The 16,334-nt window shown below is 32.8% G+C and overlaps 1 protein-coding gene across 1 annotated transcript in view; it reads left to right on the top strand.

Moving 5' to 3' along the window:
- LOC113377296 (D-beta-hydroxybutyrate dehydrogenase, mitochondrial) overlaps positions 1-16,334 on the top strand; it is an 87,284-nt gene that overhangs the window by 21,787 nt on the left and 49,163 nt on the right. The window contains exons 4-5 of the mRNA XM_026617556.1: positions 4,982-5,135; positions 8,995-9,251. Coding sequence (XP_026473341.1) covers positions 4,982-5,135; positions 8,995-9,251 — 411 coding nt within the window. The remainder of the gene's footprint in view (positions 1-4,981; positions 5,136-8,994; positions 9,252-16,334) is intronic.

Below are 16,334 nucleotides of genomic sequence, written 5' to 3'. Positions count from 1 at the left end.
AATATGGTATAAAGAATTCAATTGGAATTCGTATAGATTAATTTTAGTAAAAGCATAAAAATGATATTTTCGAAAGAAATAGTTTAATATTTAATCTAAATAGCTAAATCTCAATTAAGGATTATGTATACATTTTACACTTTATTAACTTGTTTAATATAAATCAAAGTAAAGCATCAAATATATTGAAACCAAATATCATAAGCTAATTAATTATATACTATTAAATTATAATGTAATTGCCATCAGTCATATTTTAATGAAAGTTTTAATTACTCATTATGAGTAATGAATATAGAATTAAATTGAGATTATATTTTATATCGATGAAAATTGCTTTACATAATCGGATTATGCATAATTGCTAATTAAGGAAGGTAAAGAGAACGTAAATTGCTAATTTAAGATGTTTTGCGTTCGCATAATTTCGGCATCAGATAGTAATTACTCAGATGGAATTAAACTTACTCAATAACTAAACTTTCAACTCTATGTGTTAAGTTAAAGTTATGAGATTTCATATTCATTATAACGTAAACCTACACCGACTATGTAGGGTAGGGCGGGGCACAAAGGTCCAATTGTATAACATGTAACAAATAACACATATCCAACAAACAACTATCTGACTATGTTCAGTATAACACCCTGCTTTCATCATTGTAGAAATTTGATTTTTTTGCTATTAGAAAAAAACTGATATTTTGTACCCTATAAACGGGGAAAAAACACTATTTTATTTTTTCATTCAATCAATGCGATGCAGTTTAATTATTTGGTTGATTTTTTTAACCTTGTTTGACCCTATATTATACATCAATGATAAATTATTACTTTATATGCAATGTGAACGTGACATGTATGTGAAATATTTAGAGCTATTATATACAATGAATATAAAATTTACATTTAAACAATACTTGCACACAGACAATTTCCCACTAAGTACTTTGCACATTTATTTGAAATTTATTATAAAGAATTATAAAAAGATCTTGAATAAATACACGAGCAGAAAAATAATTACGATGTATCTATTCAAGTAAAAATAATCTTTTCTGGCTAATTTATAAATCTTTTCACCTCTGCAGATCTTATAGAATTCAAACAATGATTTCAACCCCAGACTACATTAAACGATAAATTATAAAACGAAATGTATCAGGTATTTTTTTACTAGGTAACCAGGTATCAGAAAAGGTAAGTGGTGGAAGTAGTTTTACCACTCGGTTAGTTATTAAATTTACCCATTAAAAGCTACTTAAAATGGCCAAATGTATTACTAATGGACAAACTGAAAAACAAATTACATATTGAAAATTGTTAAAAATATACTGTGCAAAAACAGTAACTAAACCAATATGCAAAATTAAAAAAAAAACTTCCAATAGATTTAAAAATTTATATATTCGAGAAACCGATAAAATTTTTATCGCATTACTTATATTGTTATTGTACAGCAGATAATGTCACACGTGTATATACTTGGCACCGCGATGGTGGAAATTGGCAAAACTGATATGACCTGATTTTTTGACGATTTTTTTGCTGTCGATTGGTGCAAACTAAAATTTTTTTGCTCTTTCCGTTCTCGAGATAAATGGGTGGGGCCAAATTCGGTGCTAACTATATATATAGTCAGCACCGACCCCTTTAAAAATGCAAAAAAATTAAAATTTCTTTTTCCTATCGTTATCAGTAATTTTTTTGCTGTCGAATGGTGCAATTAATTTTTGGAAAAGTTTTACCCATCATACATTTTCACGCATAGGAAAATTCCCATTTTTGCCAATTTCAAAAAATTGACAAATTTGAAAATGCCCAATTTTTTTGCTCGCTTACTTAAATATAAAACAAACAAAAAATTTCCAAAAAATTCATTTTTTCACCCCTTTTCAGAGAGGTTGCCAATTTTTTTGGGTGTCCACAGGTCACTTTTTCAAAATTTTAAAAATTGTTTTCTGCTCTGCGATACAAAAAAGAAAAATTCAAAAAAATAAATTTTAATTTTGATTTTTTTCGTAGCATAAAAACGAATAGTTTGCTTCCATAAGTACTACGTAGTATACGATGCTTTTCAATTTATTTACTTACCCCCAAAACAGACTTAATGAATCAATTAGTCAACAATATTTCAGTAATTTCAGTAAATAAATAATGCCTCTTTGGCCACCCGCCGCCGAGAGACTCTACGGCGTAGAGAGTCTCTACGTCTACGCACTGGGTCTCTCGAAGCTGAGCGAGTGAGAAAGCTATACGCCATTGAGCGAGTGAGACGGCTATATATATGCACCGCGATTCCTGTTACATTTTAACAAATTTATATAAAAATTGTATGAAACTATTAATTCCTGTCGAACACATTTTTGTAAAGGTATTGTTGATGATTTTGTTGGAAAAAAATAAGCATATTTAAAGCGGATTGCAATTTGTTTTCATACTACGAAAAAAATCAAAATTAAAACTTATTTTTTTTAATTTTTCTTTTTTGTATCGCAGAGCAAAAAAATCACAGATTCCGAAACAATTTTTAAATTTTTGAAAAAGTGACCTGTGGCCACCCGAAAAAATTGGCAACCCCCCTGAAAAGGGGGTGAAAAAATGAATTTTTTGGAAAAAATTTTTTTGTTTTATATTTAAGTAAGCGAGCAAAAAAATTGGGCATTTTCAAATTTGTCAATTTTTTGAAATTGGCAAAAATGGGAATTTTCCTATGCGTGAAAATGTATGATGGGTAAAACTTTTCCAAAAATTAATTGCACCATTCGACAGCAAAAAAATTACTGATAACGATAGGAAAAAGAAATTTTAATTTTTTTGCATTTTTAAAGGGGTCGGTGCTGACTATATATATAGTTAGCACCGAATTTGGCCCCACCCATTTATCTCGAGAACGGAAAGAGCAAAAAAATTTTAGTTTGCACCAATCGACAGCAAAAAAATCGTCAAAAAATCAGGTCATATCAGTTTTGCCAATTTCCACCATCGCGGTGCCAAGTATATACACGTTAATGTCACGTATATATTTATTTTCCTTAAGTTCTGTAAGCAGTTTTTGAAAGGAACACGTGTTTGCGGCATTTTTAATTTATTTCTTCAGAAGTTTCCTATATCCGGTAAAAAATATGCGATGCGTTTATATAAACTGGAAGAATTTATTTTATGGCTTACAAAAAGTTTAAGTAAACACAATGTGTATATAAAGTTTTCAGATGCTCGGAAGGGTGCATGAGGTTCAAGCGTGATCGTTGAAATCGTTATTAAAGTAGACATCTCGAGGCAAACTATGGACAAAAACACATTAGCCCTCAACCCTTTGTTTTTATAAAGACATTACCATTAACATCTACTTCCACACAGACATGTATATATATAAATATATATAAATATATATATATATATATATATATATATATATAGGGTAGGGCGGGGCACAAAGGTCCAATATTATATTTTGAAAACTAAACTAATTATATTGCAAAAATAACACATACCAAATAAACAACAATCTGACTATATTAAGTAAAACTCCCAGCTAATGAATTGTAAAATTTTTTTTGCTGTTTTTAAAAAATTTGTAACCTGGTCCTTTTTACCCTATAGGCGGAGTGATTTGGAACGGCAAGGGGGCAAACAGTTTCAATGTCTTATTTTAATTTTAAAGAAATTTTACAAAATAAAAGCTAACATTATTCAACCAATGCAAAATATATATTTCATGGGGGCATTTTTTGCAGATAAATCATTGTTAATAACCTTGATCTGGTATTTTGTCATATTTATCAGCAGAGTCGGAATAACTACTTTTTAACTTCCCGTAGGGCAAGTTGTAGTAATCGCAAAAATCGAAAATGAAAATTTTTATATAATTTTATGTTTGAAAGGTTTCTGAACATTTTGGTATACCTTTAAAAAAATTGATATATGTGTGTATGTGCGGATACAAATTTTTGACGATTTTGCAAACTAGGATCAACCGATTTGAATAATTCAAAAAACATTCGATTCCTACTGATAAGGAAACGTGCTGATTAGTTTTTGGCAAAGGCAGGGTTATGGTTAAATGGTAAATCAGTTTTTAAGATAACGGAGCGTTCGATTTAAATAAAACATTTTACTTGAATTGACAAAATGAACAACTGGTAAAATTTTTGTAAAAGCAGGTCCAGCGTCTCCGAAGATTCAATAAAAAAAGTAAAAAATAATGCCATTTGGCGGTCAAGAATGAACATTAGACATATGTACATCGTATTATCAAATATTTTATAAAGATTATAATAAGTACAAGTTTTGTGTACATTTATATGGGTTCCGTACCAATATTCACACATCAAACGACTAAGCGGCGCTTACGCGCTTTCATATTTCGACATCAAATCAGCTATGCAGCGCGTTTGCCTAAAAAAAGTTGAAAATTTGAAAAAAGATCAAAATACTAAATAAATCAAACTATAAAAAAATTAAAATTTTTCAAAAAAGTCAAATATTTTCAAAAATTTCTCAAAAATCTAAGTTTTTTTTAATAATTTAGTTTTCGGTATGGAAAGTTCCAGCAATTTGCTTTAAGGCACGATGCCATGCACCATTAGTTTACATTATTAAAATATATTAAGGGGGCGTCCATTATTCACGTGAGCGAGTTTTTAAGGATTTTCGGACCCCCCCTTTCCCCTTGGTCATACATGGCGATATTCAAAATTACCCCCCCTCCCCCATCCAAACATCACGTGTGTTTTTAGTTACGTGATAAAACTGTAGAATTAAAAAAAAATTAAACTGTTTGAATTTAAAAAAAAATCATTTAAAAAATAAATACACGTGATATCTTACTATACCCCTCCTTCCCCCACGTGATATTTCGTGATTTTTTGTTAGACCCCCCCTCCCCCTAAAAACCTCACGTGATTAATGGGCACCCCTAACATTATTATTACATTATTACATTATAAAATATTTGAACATAATATTATTTTTTTGTCAGATTCTGTCCGCATCTTTATACATAGTGGAACATCTACCGGATGGTGCGAGTGGCCTCCACGCCGTGGTGAATGCCGCCGCTTGGTGCGCAATGGGCGAACTCGAATGGGTTCCTTTCTCGGTTGTCAGGCGGTCCATGGACGTCAACCTTTTAGGTACGAATCCGAGTTATCTTTCACTCCCTATTTCATCATATCGTTCCGAGATGACTCCATAATTCCTTTCCGCAAATGTTTTGAAAACTGCATTTTTCCTGCATGATAAATGATCGTAGTTTGAAATTTATTTGATTTATTAAGTAGCTCCGAGGAGCGATGCGTTCGTTATGCAGAAAAACATTGTTTGATAGCATGTCAACATCAATGCAGTTTTAAAAGGGCAACGTTAAAATATCCTCCTTGAGACGATGTCTACCCGCGGATAATTTATGTCTGCGTAGGCCCGCGTGACCTCGGTGGGCGATGATATATTTCAGAAGATTTTGCATTAATACCTACATAGGGATGTAAAATAAAGTTGAATTTATAGCTATTTTGTTACAGATACACATAACTATAATTTTTATAGCAGACGTAGAAACATCATTATGAATGTGTTTTCTAGAAGATCTAGAACATCTAACTAGATATTTTATTGCAACAACGTCAATACCTGTTTTTACTAGTTTTAAACTTATGTTATTTCATGTTATATATGAATTAAGTGGATACCTTTAACTAATATAATTTTGTTTCAAATACACGATACTCTCTGCAGATTAGATATTCTAAAATTGGTTTTAGAATTTTTCAATATATTAATAACTTCCTGTTGGGCAAGCTATAGTATTCGCTCAAAGATTGAAAATATTTTTTTAAAAATATTTTCACGTTTCAGAATCTCCTGAACATTTTGGCATACCTTACGATTAGTAAAAATTGATGTATATGTGTAAGTGTGTGTGTGTGGGTGTGTGTGTGTATATACACAAATTTTCGTCCACTATTTTGAGAGCAACGATCACCCTATTTGAATGATACAAAAAACTTTTGATTTGTCTTGATAGGGAGACGTACTCATTAGTTTTTGTCATATGCAGGTCCGGCCATTTCAAAGGTAAAGGACAAAAAGTGCAAAAAATGACAAGTTAGTTTTTGAATAATTTAAAAAACATTTTGCTCGTATTGACGGATGAAAGAATTTGTTATATTTTTGGGAAGGCAAATCCAGTGATTTTAAAGAAAATAGATGTTTGAAAAAATGCCACTTGGCGGCCAAAAATGATCATCAGACTTATGCATACTAACTTTGCTGGTAAATATTTGTGACAAAATGCTAGATCATGGTCATATACAGTGTTATCTCTGAAAAAATTGCCCATAATATTTATATTGGTTGCTAGTTTTAGCTATTATTTCGTAAAATCCTTTTAAAATTAACAAGAATATCTCAAAGTCTGTAGCAGTAGACAACAATCCTACATGAAAATATAGAAAAAAAAATAGTGAACTACTAAGCTTTGATAGTACAAAGTTCACCAAAAAGGGTCAACGTTGCTTCTGTGGTATTTGTGAGAACGCCCCACTATACTAACATGCAAATTGCAGGTTAAGCCAGTTTCGGCAAATCTCTAAGGGCGACGCCGTTCGCGAAACGGCGTCATTGTTAGAATCGGTTCAGGCGGACATAGGGTGACTCTTCCTACGCGAACCCCCCCGGGAAGGATTACTACAAGGAAGAGTTACCCATCGCCACCATTACCTGACATCTTTCCCAAGAAGCGCCAGACCCCTAACATAAAATTCGGATTAATCGTTATATATACTTAAAAACACTCGGAATGTAACAAAACGCGAGCTTACCCGTAACGATTGGGAGCCATTTATGAAGCCTTCTCAGCACATAGGACCCGTTGGTTCTGATTTCTGATAATTGGTAATTGTTTTTTTTAACCTAATTTTACTTTTTTTATTAGTTCTCTGTTTACACATTTGCCATTATAAAGGTTTAGTTATGAGATTATATAAAAAAACTGTTAAAAATAATAATACATCTTATGAAACAATTTAATAACGTATACTTAAAAATATTCAGGCATCATAAACTAAATAAAAGGGCTTAAAACATAAAAACAACCAACATAAAAATATACTTTTGTTGTGAATATTATAATTCAAAAAACATTTTGCTCATATTGACGGATAGAAGAATTAGTTATATTTTTGGCAATTCAAATCCAGCGGTTTTAGAGATTTAGAACATAGATGTTTGAAAAAATGCCATTTGGCGGCCAAAAATGATCATTAGACTTATGCACATCAAATTATCAGATACTTTATAAAGATTTTAATAAAACTGATTTTGCTTCTATTTATTTGCATACCGTAAGATTTATAATGTTTAAAGTTCACTTATATACTCCAAGCAATTGCCTTCGACATTTCCGACAGTAGGGATCAACCAATTTAAATGAGTTTCAAAAGATTCAAAAATGTCGTATTTCTTAAACATTTTAAAAAACTAAAAATTCTTCAAATTTTCAAAATTCTCAAAATAACTTTTTTTTTATTTTTAAGTTTTTCAGAAAATTAACCTACAACAATTTGCCTTAAGGCACAATGCCATGCACTAGTTATTTTTAAATTTAACTTCGACGAAGTAAGTGATTGGTAAAACTATAACAAATATTATTGTGACAAAATATATTACAAATAGTAATTGGTATTATTATACATTAATTATATACTTCGTACTATCCTTCATTAGAATTACTATAAATCAGTGGTTTCCAACCTCTTTTTGAGTAAACTTGTTGAATTGTTTTGCTGTAATGTAAATGTTTTGAGAAGATGTTATTTTGAAAATATCTTAAGCTAATTTTTTTAATAAATAACGAGGAACTAAAATTTAATATAATTAACTTTCCGTAGGGTAAGTTATAGTAATCGCAAATAAATCGAAAATGAAAATTTTTATATATCTTTACGTTTCAGAGGTTTCTGAATATTTTGGCATACCTTAGAAAAAATGGATGTATGTGTGTGTGTGTATGTGTGTGCGGGCGTGTATGTGTGTGCGGGTGTGTATGTGTGTGCGGATACAAATTTTCGTCGACGATTTCGGGAACACGGATGAAGCGATTTGAATAATTCAAAAAACATTCGATTCGTATTGATAAGGAGACGTGCTGATTAGTTTTGGCGAAGGCAGGTCTAGCGGTTCCGAAGATACGGGGCAAAAAGTACCAAAAACGGTAACTCAGTTTTTAAGAGAACGGAGCCGATAATTCAAAAAATATTTTATTTGTTTTGACTAAATGAAGAACCGTTCAAATTTTTGGAAAGGCAGGTTCAATGGCTTTATAGATATGGAGTAAAAAGCAACAAAAAATGAACCATTTGGTGATCAAAAATGATCATTAGACATATGCACATCAAATTATCAGATATTTTATAGAGATTTTAACAATGAGTATAAATTTTGTTTGCATTCCTATGGATTCCGTACCAATGCTTATCCATTAGACGGCGACGCGGCGCTTACGCGCTTTGATATTTCGTCTGTATGCAGTTAAAGCAGTACGATTGCTTTGAAAAAAAGTTCAGAATTTCCAAAATATGTCAAAATAAAGAAAACATTTTTTTTCAAAAAATTTTTTTTTTCAAAAAAGTAATTTTTTGTCAAATTCCTAGTTTGTCGAAAATCTAATTTTTTCGAAATAAATTTTTTTCAAAAATGTTAATCGTTTTTGAAAAAAATAATAATATTTGGTACGGGAAGTTTCAGCAATTTGCCTTAAGGCACGATGCCTTAATTGCCTTAAGACAGAATTTCAATTACAGCTAGTTTGTATTTTTTTTCAAAATTTGCCACCGATATCTGGCGATATTTGTATAACATAAAGCGAAGGTAGGATTAAAGTCTAGGTAAGTCCATTTTCAAATTGCTTCACTGTGAATCATTGCATCGTGCCTTAACCTTAAGGCACATTGCTGAAACTTCCTTGCAGATGAATCTTATTACTATTTTTTTCAGGTACCACTCGTTTGACTCAAGCAATGCTACCATTGATACGCAAAGCACGGGGCCGGGTCGTATTCGTGACTTCAGGCTTAGCACGTGTATCCGCACCTGTACGAGGTGTCCACTGTGCTGGTATGGCCGCTCTGGAGGCGTTGGCATCATGTCTGCGCCGAGAGCTCAGGCCGAGGGCCGTTGATGTTGTGGTAGTCGCCCCGGGAGAATATACTTCTGGCAACGCGTGGCTGTCCGAAACTTCACTTTTGAATCAGGTACGTTTGTAAATCTTCTGTTGGCTAGCTAGAAAAGGAAACGTAGGAGCCGATTCTGTCATAAAATAGATCTAGCAGTTTTCATATGAAATGGTACTAAAAACTGTCAAAGTCTTATGTGGTTGCTGTGCAGTCAGGCGTTTTGGATAGAAATCCTAGCCTAGAAAACGCATAAATGTCAAAAGAACTAGCTGTAAGTCGAATTCTGTCTTAAGGCAATTAGGGCATCGTGCCTTAAGGCAAATTGCTGGAACTTCCCGTACTAAAAATTATTATTTTTTTAAAAACGATTAACGTTTTTGAAAAAAAATTACTTCAGAAAATTAGATTTTTGAGAAACCGTGAAATAAAAATTTTTTTTTGAAAACACAATTTTTAAAAAAAAAAATGAATTCTTTATTTTGACATATTTTGGAAATTCTGAACTTTTTTTCAAAGCAATCGTACTGCTTGAACTGCATAGAGACGAAATGTCAAAGCGCGTAAGTGCCGCGCCGCCGTTTAACGGATAAGCGTTGGTACGGAACCCATAGAATACAATGGTATGTGTATGTGCGGATACAAATTTTCGTCGACGATTTCAGGAACACGGATTAAGCGATTTGAATAATTCAAAAAACATTCGATTCGTATTGATAAGGAGACGTTCTGATTAGTTTTTGGCGTAGGCAGGTCTAGCCGTTCCAAAGATATGGGGCAAAAAGTGCCAAAAACGGTAACTCAGTTTTTAAGAGAACGGAGCGTCCGATTTGAATAATTTAAAAAAACATTTTACTTGTATTAACGAGATGAAGGATTGATCAAATTTTCATGAAGGCAGGTCTAGCGGTTTGAAGATCTAGTGAAAAAAGTAAAAAAAAAAAAATTTGCCACGGTGAAAAATGATCATTAGACATATGCACATCAAATTATCAGATATTTTATAGAGATTTTAACAGTAAGTATTAATTTTGTTTACATTCCTATGGATTCCGTACCAATGTTAATCCGTTAGACGGCGACGCGGCGCTTACGATTGCTTTGAAAAAAAGTTCTGAATTTCCAAAATATGTCAGAATAAAAAAAACATCTTTATCTAAAAACTTTTTTTTTTCAAAAAAAAGTAATTTTTTGTCAAATTTATAGTTTCTCAAAAATCTAATTTTTTCAAAGTGAAATTTTGTCAAAAATGTTAATCCTTTTAAAAAAAATAGTAATTTTTGGTACGAAAAGTTCCAGCAATTTGCCTTAAGGCACGATGCCATGCGCCCCACTTGCTCTTATTTATAATCATGATTATATTATATTTTAATAATGTCTAGGCTCTAAACTAAATTAAATTTCAAGTAAAATGACATTTCTGGCAGGTGTCAGTTCTGTCAAAATGTTTTCAATGTCAAACAATGATATGTTGTTTTTTTGCAATTTTTTCCATTTATTTCTACAATATTACTATAGTTTTATAATCATTTAACACTTTCGACTCGGGAGTCGGACTGCCAGTCGGTACGCTGCGCTCGGAATATTATAGTGCTATACTTATCTCTTAACTCGGAATTTTTTTTTGTATCGGATTTTTTTCAAAATGTGGTTATATTGCTTTTATATAGTTATTATGATAATAAAATAGAAAATGTTGCACTCTATATTGTTTAAAAAATCATTTCTTCACAGATCTTTATTAGAATTATGGGGATCATGAGCTAATAAATTAATTTTGTTATATATTTATTTATAAAATTAATAAATCAATCAATTAATGAATGTAATAGTAAATTAATTTTTAAAAAATAAAAAAAATTAAATGTAAGTTTAGTTTGCGACGAGTCGTCGCCGACACGATTTGCCGCCGGAGCGGCGGCATCCGAGCTTAACGGTAAAACATATCATGCCGCCGGAGCGGCGGCATCCGAGCGCAACGGTAAAATGACTATGCCGCCGGAGCGGCGGCATCCGAGTCGAAAGGGTTAAATCCTTAAAATTTTCCTTAACAAACTTCAAAAAAAGATCAAAATCCGAATAATCGTTTATGAGAAATATTCATACATCCGTACAGAAGAATTTTATATATAAGAGTATGTGTATGTTTACGTAAATCAATGTATGCAAAACAGGAATGTTCACACATTTGACTCGAAGTGGAATTATTTGTAAACATTTAGAGCATTGTAGAAGATCGGTCACAGCGTATAAAGCGAACGGTGCAAAACAACCGAGCGGCAAATAAAAACATCGAACTCAATACGGTCGGTAATAAATCGCGGCGATGCATAAAGCAACATCGAGAACGCAGGTCGCGTCCATCGATTTGTTGTCGATGCATAATAGAAAAACGCCAGTTGGAAGAGTTACTCGCTTGTGAATGATTTAAAAATTTGAATTGTCCGGTCATTCGGTCGACTGTAGTCTGTAGCCGATATAATGCAGGCTTCGGTCATATACATTTTTTTTTTGTTATTATATTTTTAACAGCAATCAGAACCTTACGTCCTATTTGTTGTTTGGGCTGAAACTTCTCCTCACTTCGTATTTTTAGATGGTAACCCAATGGTTAATCCATCCATATTTGATAATTTTTGTTATTAGAATCTAATAGGGCTGACCTTTTATTAGTGCAGCAATGCCGGGCAAGTGCTATTTTCACATGGAAACATATTGCTATCTATATTTCCAAGTGAAAATCGTTGTCACTGCTGCCTGACAACAGGCTGCTCGAAGTGGGTATCGAACCCGGGACCTAACAAGTCCTGTCGCTCTTAACCGCTTACCTACGGGCGAGATCAAGTTATAAAATAATTTCAGAAATTACTTAGGGTAGAACGGGGCTTAACGGTCTGTGGGTAAAAAGGTTCACCTCTGATATCTCAAAAACAAACTAGTTGTGGTATAGACAAATTGCCGGAACTTCCCGTACCGTAATAAAATATTCGAAGTGTTTTTTGAATCATTCCAATTTCATGCTCTTTCTTCTCAAAAACTTATTTTCTATTTTCTGTATTTTCTGTTCTATATCTCCGTAACTGGACCTGTCTTTGCTAAAAACTAATCAGTACGTCTTCCTGTAATAGGAATCGATTACTTTTTGAGTCATTTAAATCGGTTGATCCGTACGCCCGAATTCGTCGACAAAAGTTTGTATTCACACATAAACAAACACACACATCCATTTTTTCTGTGGTATGCTAAAATGTTCAGAAACTTCCAAAACGTGAAGATGCAAACATTTTCATTTTCGATTTTGGGACAATTGCAATAAGTTGCTCTACGGGAAGTTAGTGAAGTTATTAATTTTTTAACAACAATATTTGAAAGTAGAGGAAAAAGATATATATTAGTTTACAAGACCTTAATATATCGTTTATTAATTGTTTTATAAGATGTAATGTCATTTTTAAATTACGTACAATAAATATGGCAAATAAAATATATTTAAAAAAAGAAATTTTGCAAAAAATAAATGCAATGAATAGTTATTGAGTCATTATAACTTTGCTTATAAATAGTTGTGACGGAATACCAGATCATGGTCATATACAGTATTATCTCGAAAAAAATGCACCTATAAAATTTATATTGTTTGCTAGTTTTAGCTATTATGTCGTAAATCCCTTTAAAATTAACAAGAATATCTCTAAGTCTGTAGCAGTGGTTATTTCTACTAATAATTCTACTTGAAAATATAGAAAAAAAAGTAAAAAAATATAGGGGTCAACGTTGCTTCTGTGGTATTTTTGAGAACGAATGCCACCGACTTATATGCAGAAAGCACGTTAAGACGGCTCTGACATATCTCTAAGGGCGACGCTAAACGCGTCATTTCTAGAATTGGCTCAGACGGACATATGAACGACTCTTTCTACGAGAACCCTCCCGGGACGGGTTTCTACGAGATCGAGCTCCATTGCCACCATTACCTAACTCTGTTCCCAAGAAGCGCCAGACCCCTAAAAGAAATTTCGGATTAATCGTTATATATACTTAAAACCACTCGGAATGCAACGAAACGCGAGCTTACGCGTAACGATTGCGAGCCATCTATGAAGCCTTCTCAGCACATCCCGTTGGTTCTGATCTCTGATAAATTGTAATTGCTTTTTTTAACTTAATTAACTTCCCGTAAGGCAAGCTATAGTAATCGCAAAAAAATCGAAAATGAAATTTTTTATATATCTTTACGTTTCAAAGGTTTCCGAACATTTTGGCATACCTTAGAAAAAATGGATGTATGTGTGTGTGTTCGGATACAAATTTTCGTCGACGATATCGGGAACTTGACTTTTTTTTTAGAAAATTTGATTTTTTTTTTATTCTGAAATTTTTTGAAAATTTTGAACTTGTTTTCGCGTCGCATTGTAACGGACAAACATTGGTACGAAACCCATGAAAATATAAGGTTGTCAAATATCTCCCGTCCGCCTTTTTGAATAAAGAGCAAAAAAGCGGAAGGGAGATATTTGACAACCTAATACAAAGAAAATTTGTACTTACTATTAAATTTTTTATGAAACCTCTGATAATTTGATGTGCATACGTAATGATAATGTTTGACCGCCAAATGGCATTTTTAATTTCCCGTAGGGTAAGTTATAGTAATCGCATGAAAGTCAAAAATGAAATTATTTATATATCTGTACGTTTCAGAGGTTTCGGAACATTTTGGTATGCCTTAGAAAAAAAAGGATGTATGTGCGTGCATGTACAATTTTTCGTCGACCATTTAGAAAACATGGATCAACCAATTTGAATGATACAAAAGCATTCGATTAATATTGATAAGGAGACGTGCTGATTAGCTTTTGGCAAATGCAGGTCTAGCCGTTTCAAAGATACGGAGCAAAAAGTTCCAAAAATGGTATTTTAGTTTTTGAGAGAACAGAGCGTCTGATTTAAATGATTCAGAAAACATTTAACTTGCATTGACAAAATGAACAAGGGGTGAAATTTTTGGGAAGGCACGTCCAGCGTATCCGGAGATCCAATAAAAAAAGTAAAAAGCAGTGTCATTGTGCGGTTGAAAATTATCAAATATTTTATGGAGGTTCTAATAATAAGTACAAATTTTTTATGTTTATATTTCTATGGGTTCCGTACCAAGATTTATCCGTTAGACTGCGACACGCCGCTTACGCGCTTTGATATCTAGTGTCTAAAACAGTGGTATTGCTTTAAGAAAAGGTCAAGATTTCCAAAATATTTAAGTAAAAAAAAATTTTAACTTCTCGTAGGGCAAATTATAGTAATCGCAAAAAATGGAAAATGAAAAGTTTTATATATCTTTACGTTTCAAAACATTCTGAACATTTTGGCATACCTCAGGAAAAATGGATGTATGTGTGTGTGTGCATGTGTGTGTCGTCGACGATTTCGGGAACACGGATGAAGCGATTTGAATTATTCAAAAAACATTCGATTTGTATTGATAAGACGCTGATTAGTTTTTGACAAAGGCAGGTCTAGCCGTTCCGAAGATATGGCAAAAAGTGCAAAAAACGGTAACTCAGTTTTTAAGAGAACGGAGCGTCCGATTTGAATAATTCAAAAAACATTTTATTTGTATGAACAAGATGAACTGATCAAATTTTCATAAAGGCAGGTTTAGCAGTTTCGGAGATCTAGTAAAAAAAGTAAAAAAAAAATGCCATTTGGCGGTCAAAAATGATCATTAGACATGTGCACATTAAATTATCAGATATTTTATAGAGATTTTAACAATAAGTATAAATTTTGTTTGCATTCCTATGAGCTCCGTACCAATGTTTATTCGTTAGCCGGCAACGCAGCGCTTACGCGCTTTGACATTTTGTCTCTATGCAGTTAAAGCAGTACGATTGCTTTGAAAAAAAGTTCAGATTTTCCAAAATATGTCAAAATAAAGAATTTTTTTTTTTCAAAAAAAGTAATTTTCTGTCAAATTCTTAGTTTCTCAAAAATCTAATTTTTTCGAAGTAAATTTTTTTCAAAAATGTTATTTGTTTTTAGAAAAATAATAATATTTGGTACGGGAAGTTTCAGCAATTTGCCTTAAGGCACGATGCCCTAATTGCCTTAAGACAGAATTCCACTTACAGCTAGTTAAAAATTTTAATTTTTGGTACGGGAAGTTTCAGCAATTTGCCTTGGCACGATGCCATGCACCACTAGTTATAGCACGATTATGTAAAACGCACAGTCGCAACAACAATAGAGCTGGGATTGCACCCGTGAATGCAACTCCAAGCACACCGGCGGGTGAGAGCAGTGTCCAGCGCCTGTCATGAGACCGCGGCCGTGCGTGCGGGTGACCCGCACTCCTTCGATCGGTGTTTCTGGAACTTTTCAGTTCGTTGACCGCGTGCACCCTGAAAATTGAAGGGAACATCTCTTAGTTTCGAACGACACGAAGACGTTACAGAGCAAACAAGCTATTTTCTTAGTAATCCATCACGCGCCATTGCCGACGTTTGCAACGCCCGACGACGACAGTTGAGAGGTGATATGTAATATCCTACAAGAATAGACTGTTGTGTTTATAAAATTAGATACATACTGCGTAATATTGCGACAAAAAATAAAACGGCGATATTATATATAGATGGGCACGTTTTTAGTGTCATAATTCAATTGCTCTATTGCATCATTTAAAACTATTTTTATATTTTGCTTAACCAAATACAATTAGCTGAAATTACAGATGAAGTAAGCATTCTGAAACTCGCCCAATCAAAATAAATCATCTATGAACTATGGTTTGTTTTCCCGTGAGTATAAGAACTAGAATATTATCCTCACCCATGTATAACAATATAGGGCCAATTCAGCGGTAACATGGCAGATAACATATCGTTGTTATGACAACGCTATCTTATTGCTCTTTCTTGATGCTAAAAACTGTGAAAAGCTATCTATTTGCTGTGCGATCAGGAGTATTTTACATGAAAGAATGTTATAAATGTTATGCGCATCTTTGCGATTCGCATTTCTAACATACGGTTTTATAAATAAAATACGCATGATCGCACAGCAAATAGATAGCCTTTCACAGTTTTTAACACAAAGAAAGAATGATAAGTTAGCGTTGCCATAACAACGCTATGTTATCTGCCATGTTACCGCAGAAACCATGAA

The sequence above is a fragment of the Ctenocephalides felis genome, unplaced genomic scaffold, assembly GCF_003426905.1.
Source record: "Ctenocephalides felis isolate EL2017-DRISC unplaced genomic scaffold, ASM342690v1 CF-g0.4_SCAFFOLD_01886, whole genome shotgun sequence".
Lineage (NCBI taxonomy): Eukaryota > Metazoa > Arthropoda > Insecta > Siphonaptera > Pulicidae > Ctenocephalides > Ctenocephalides felis.
The sequence above is the reverse complement of the archived record's forward strand: the minus strand, read 5'-3'. Positions and strand labels throughout refer to the sequence as shown.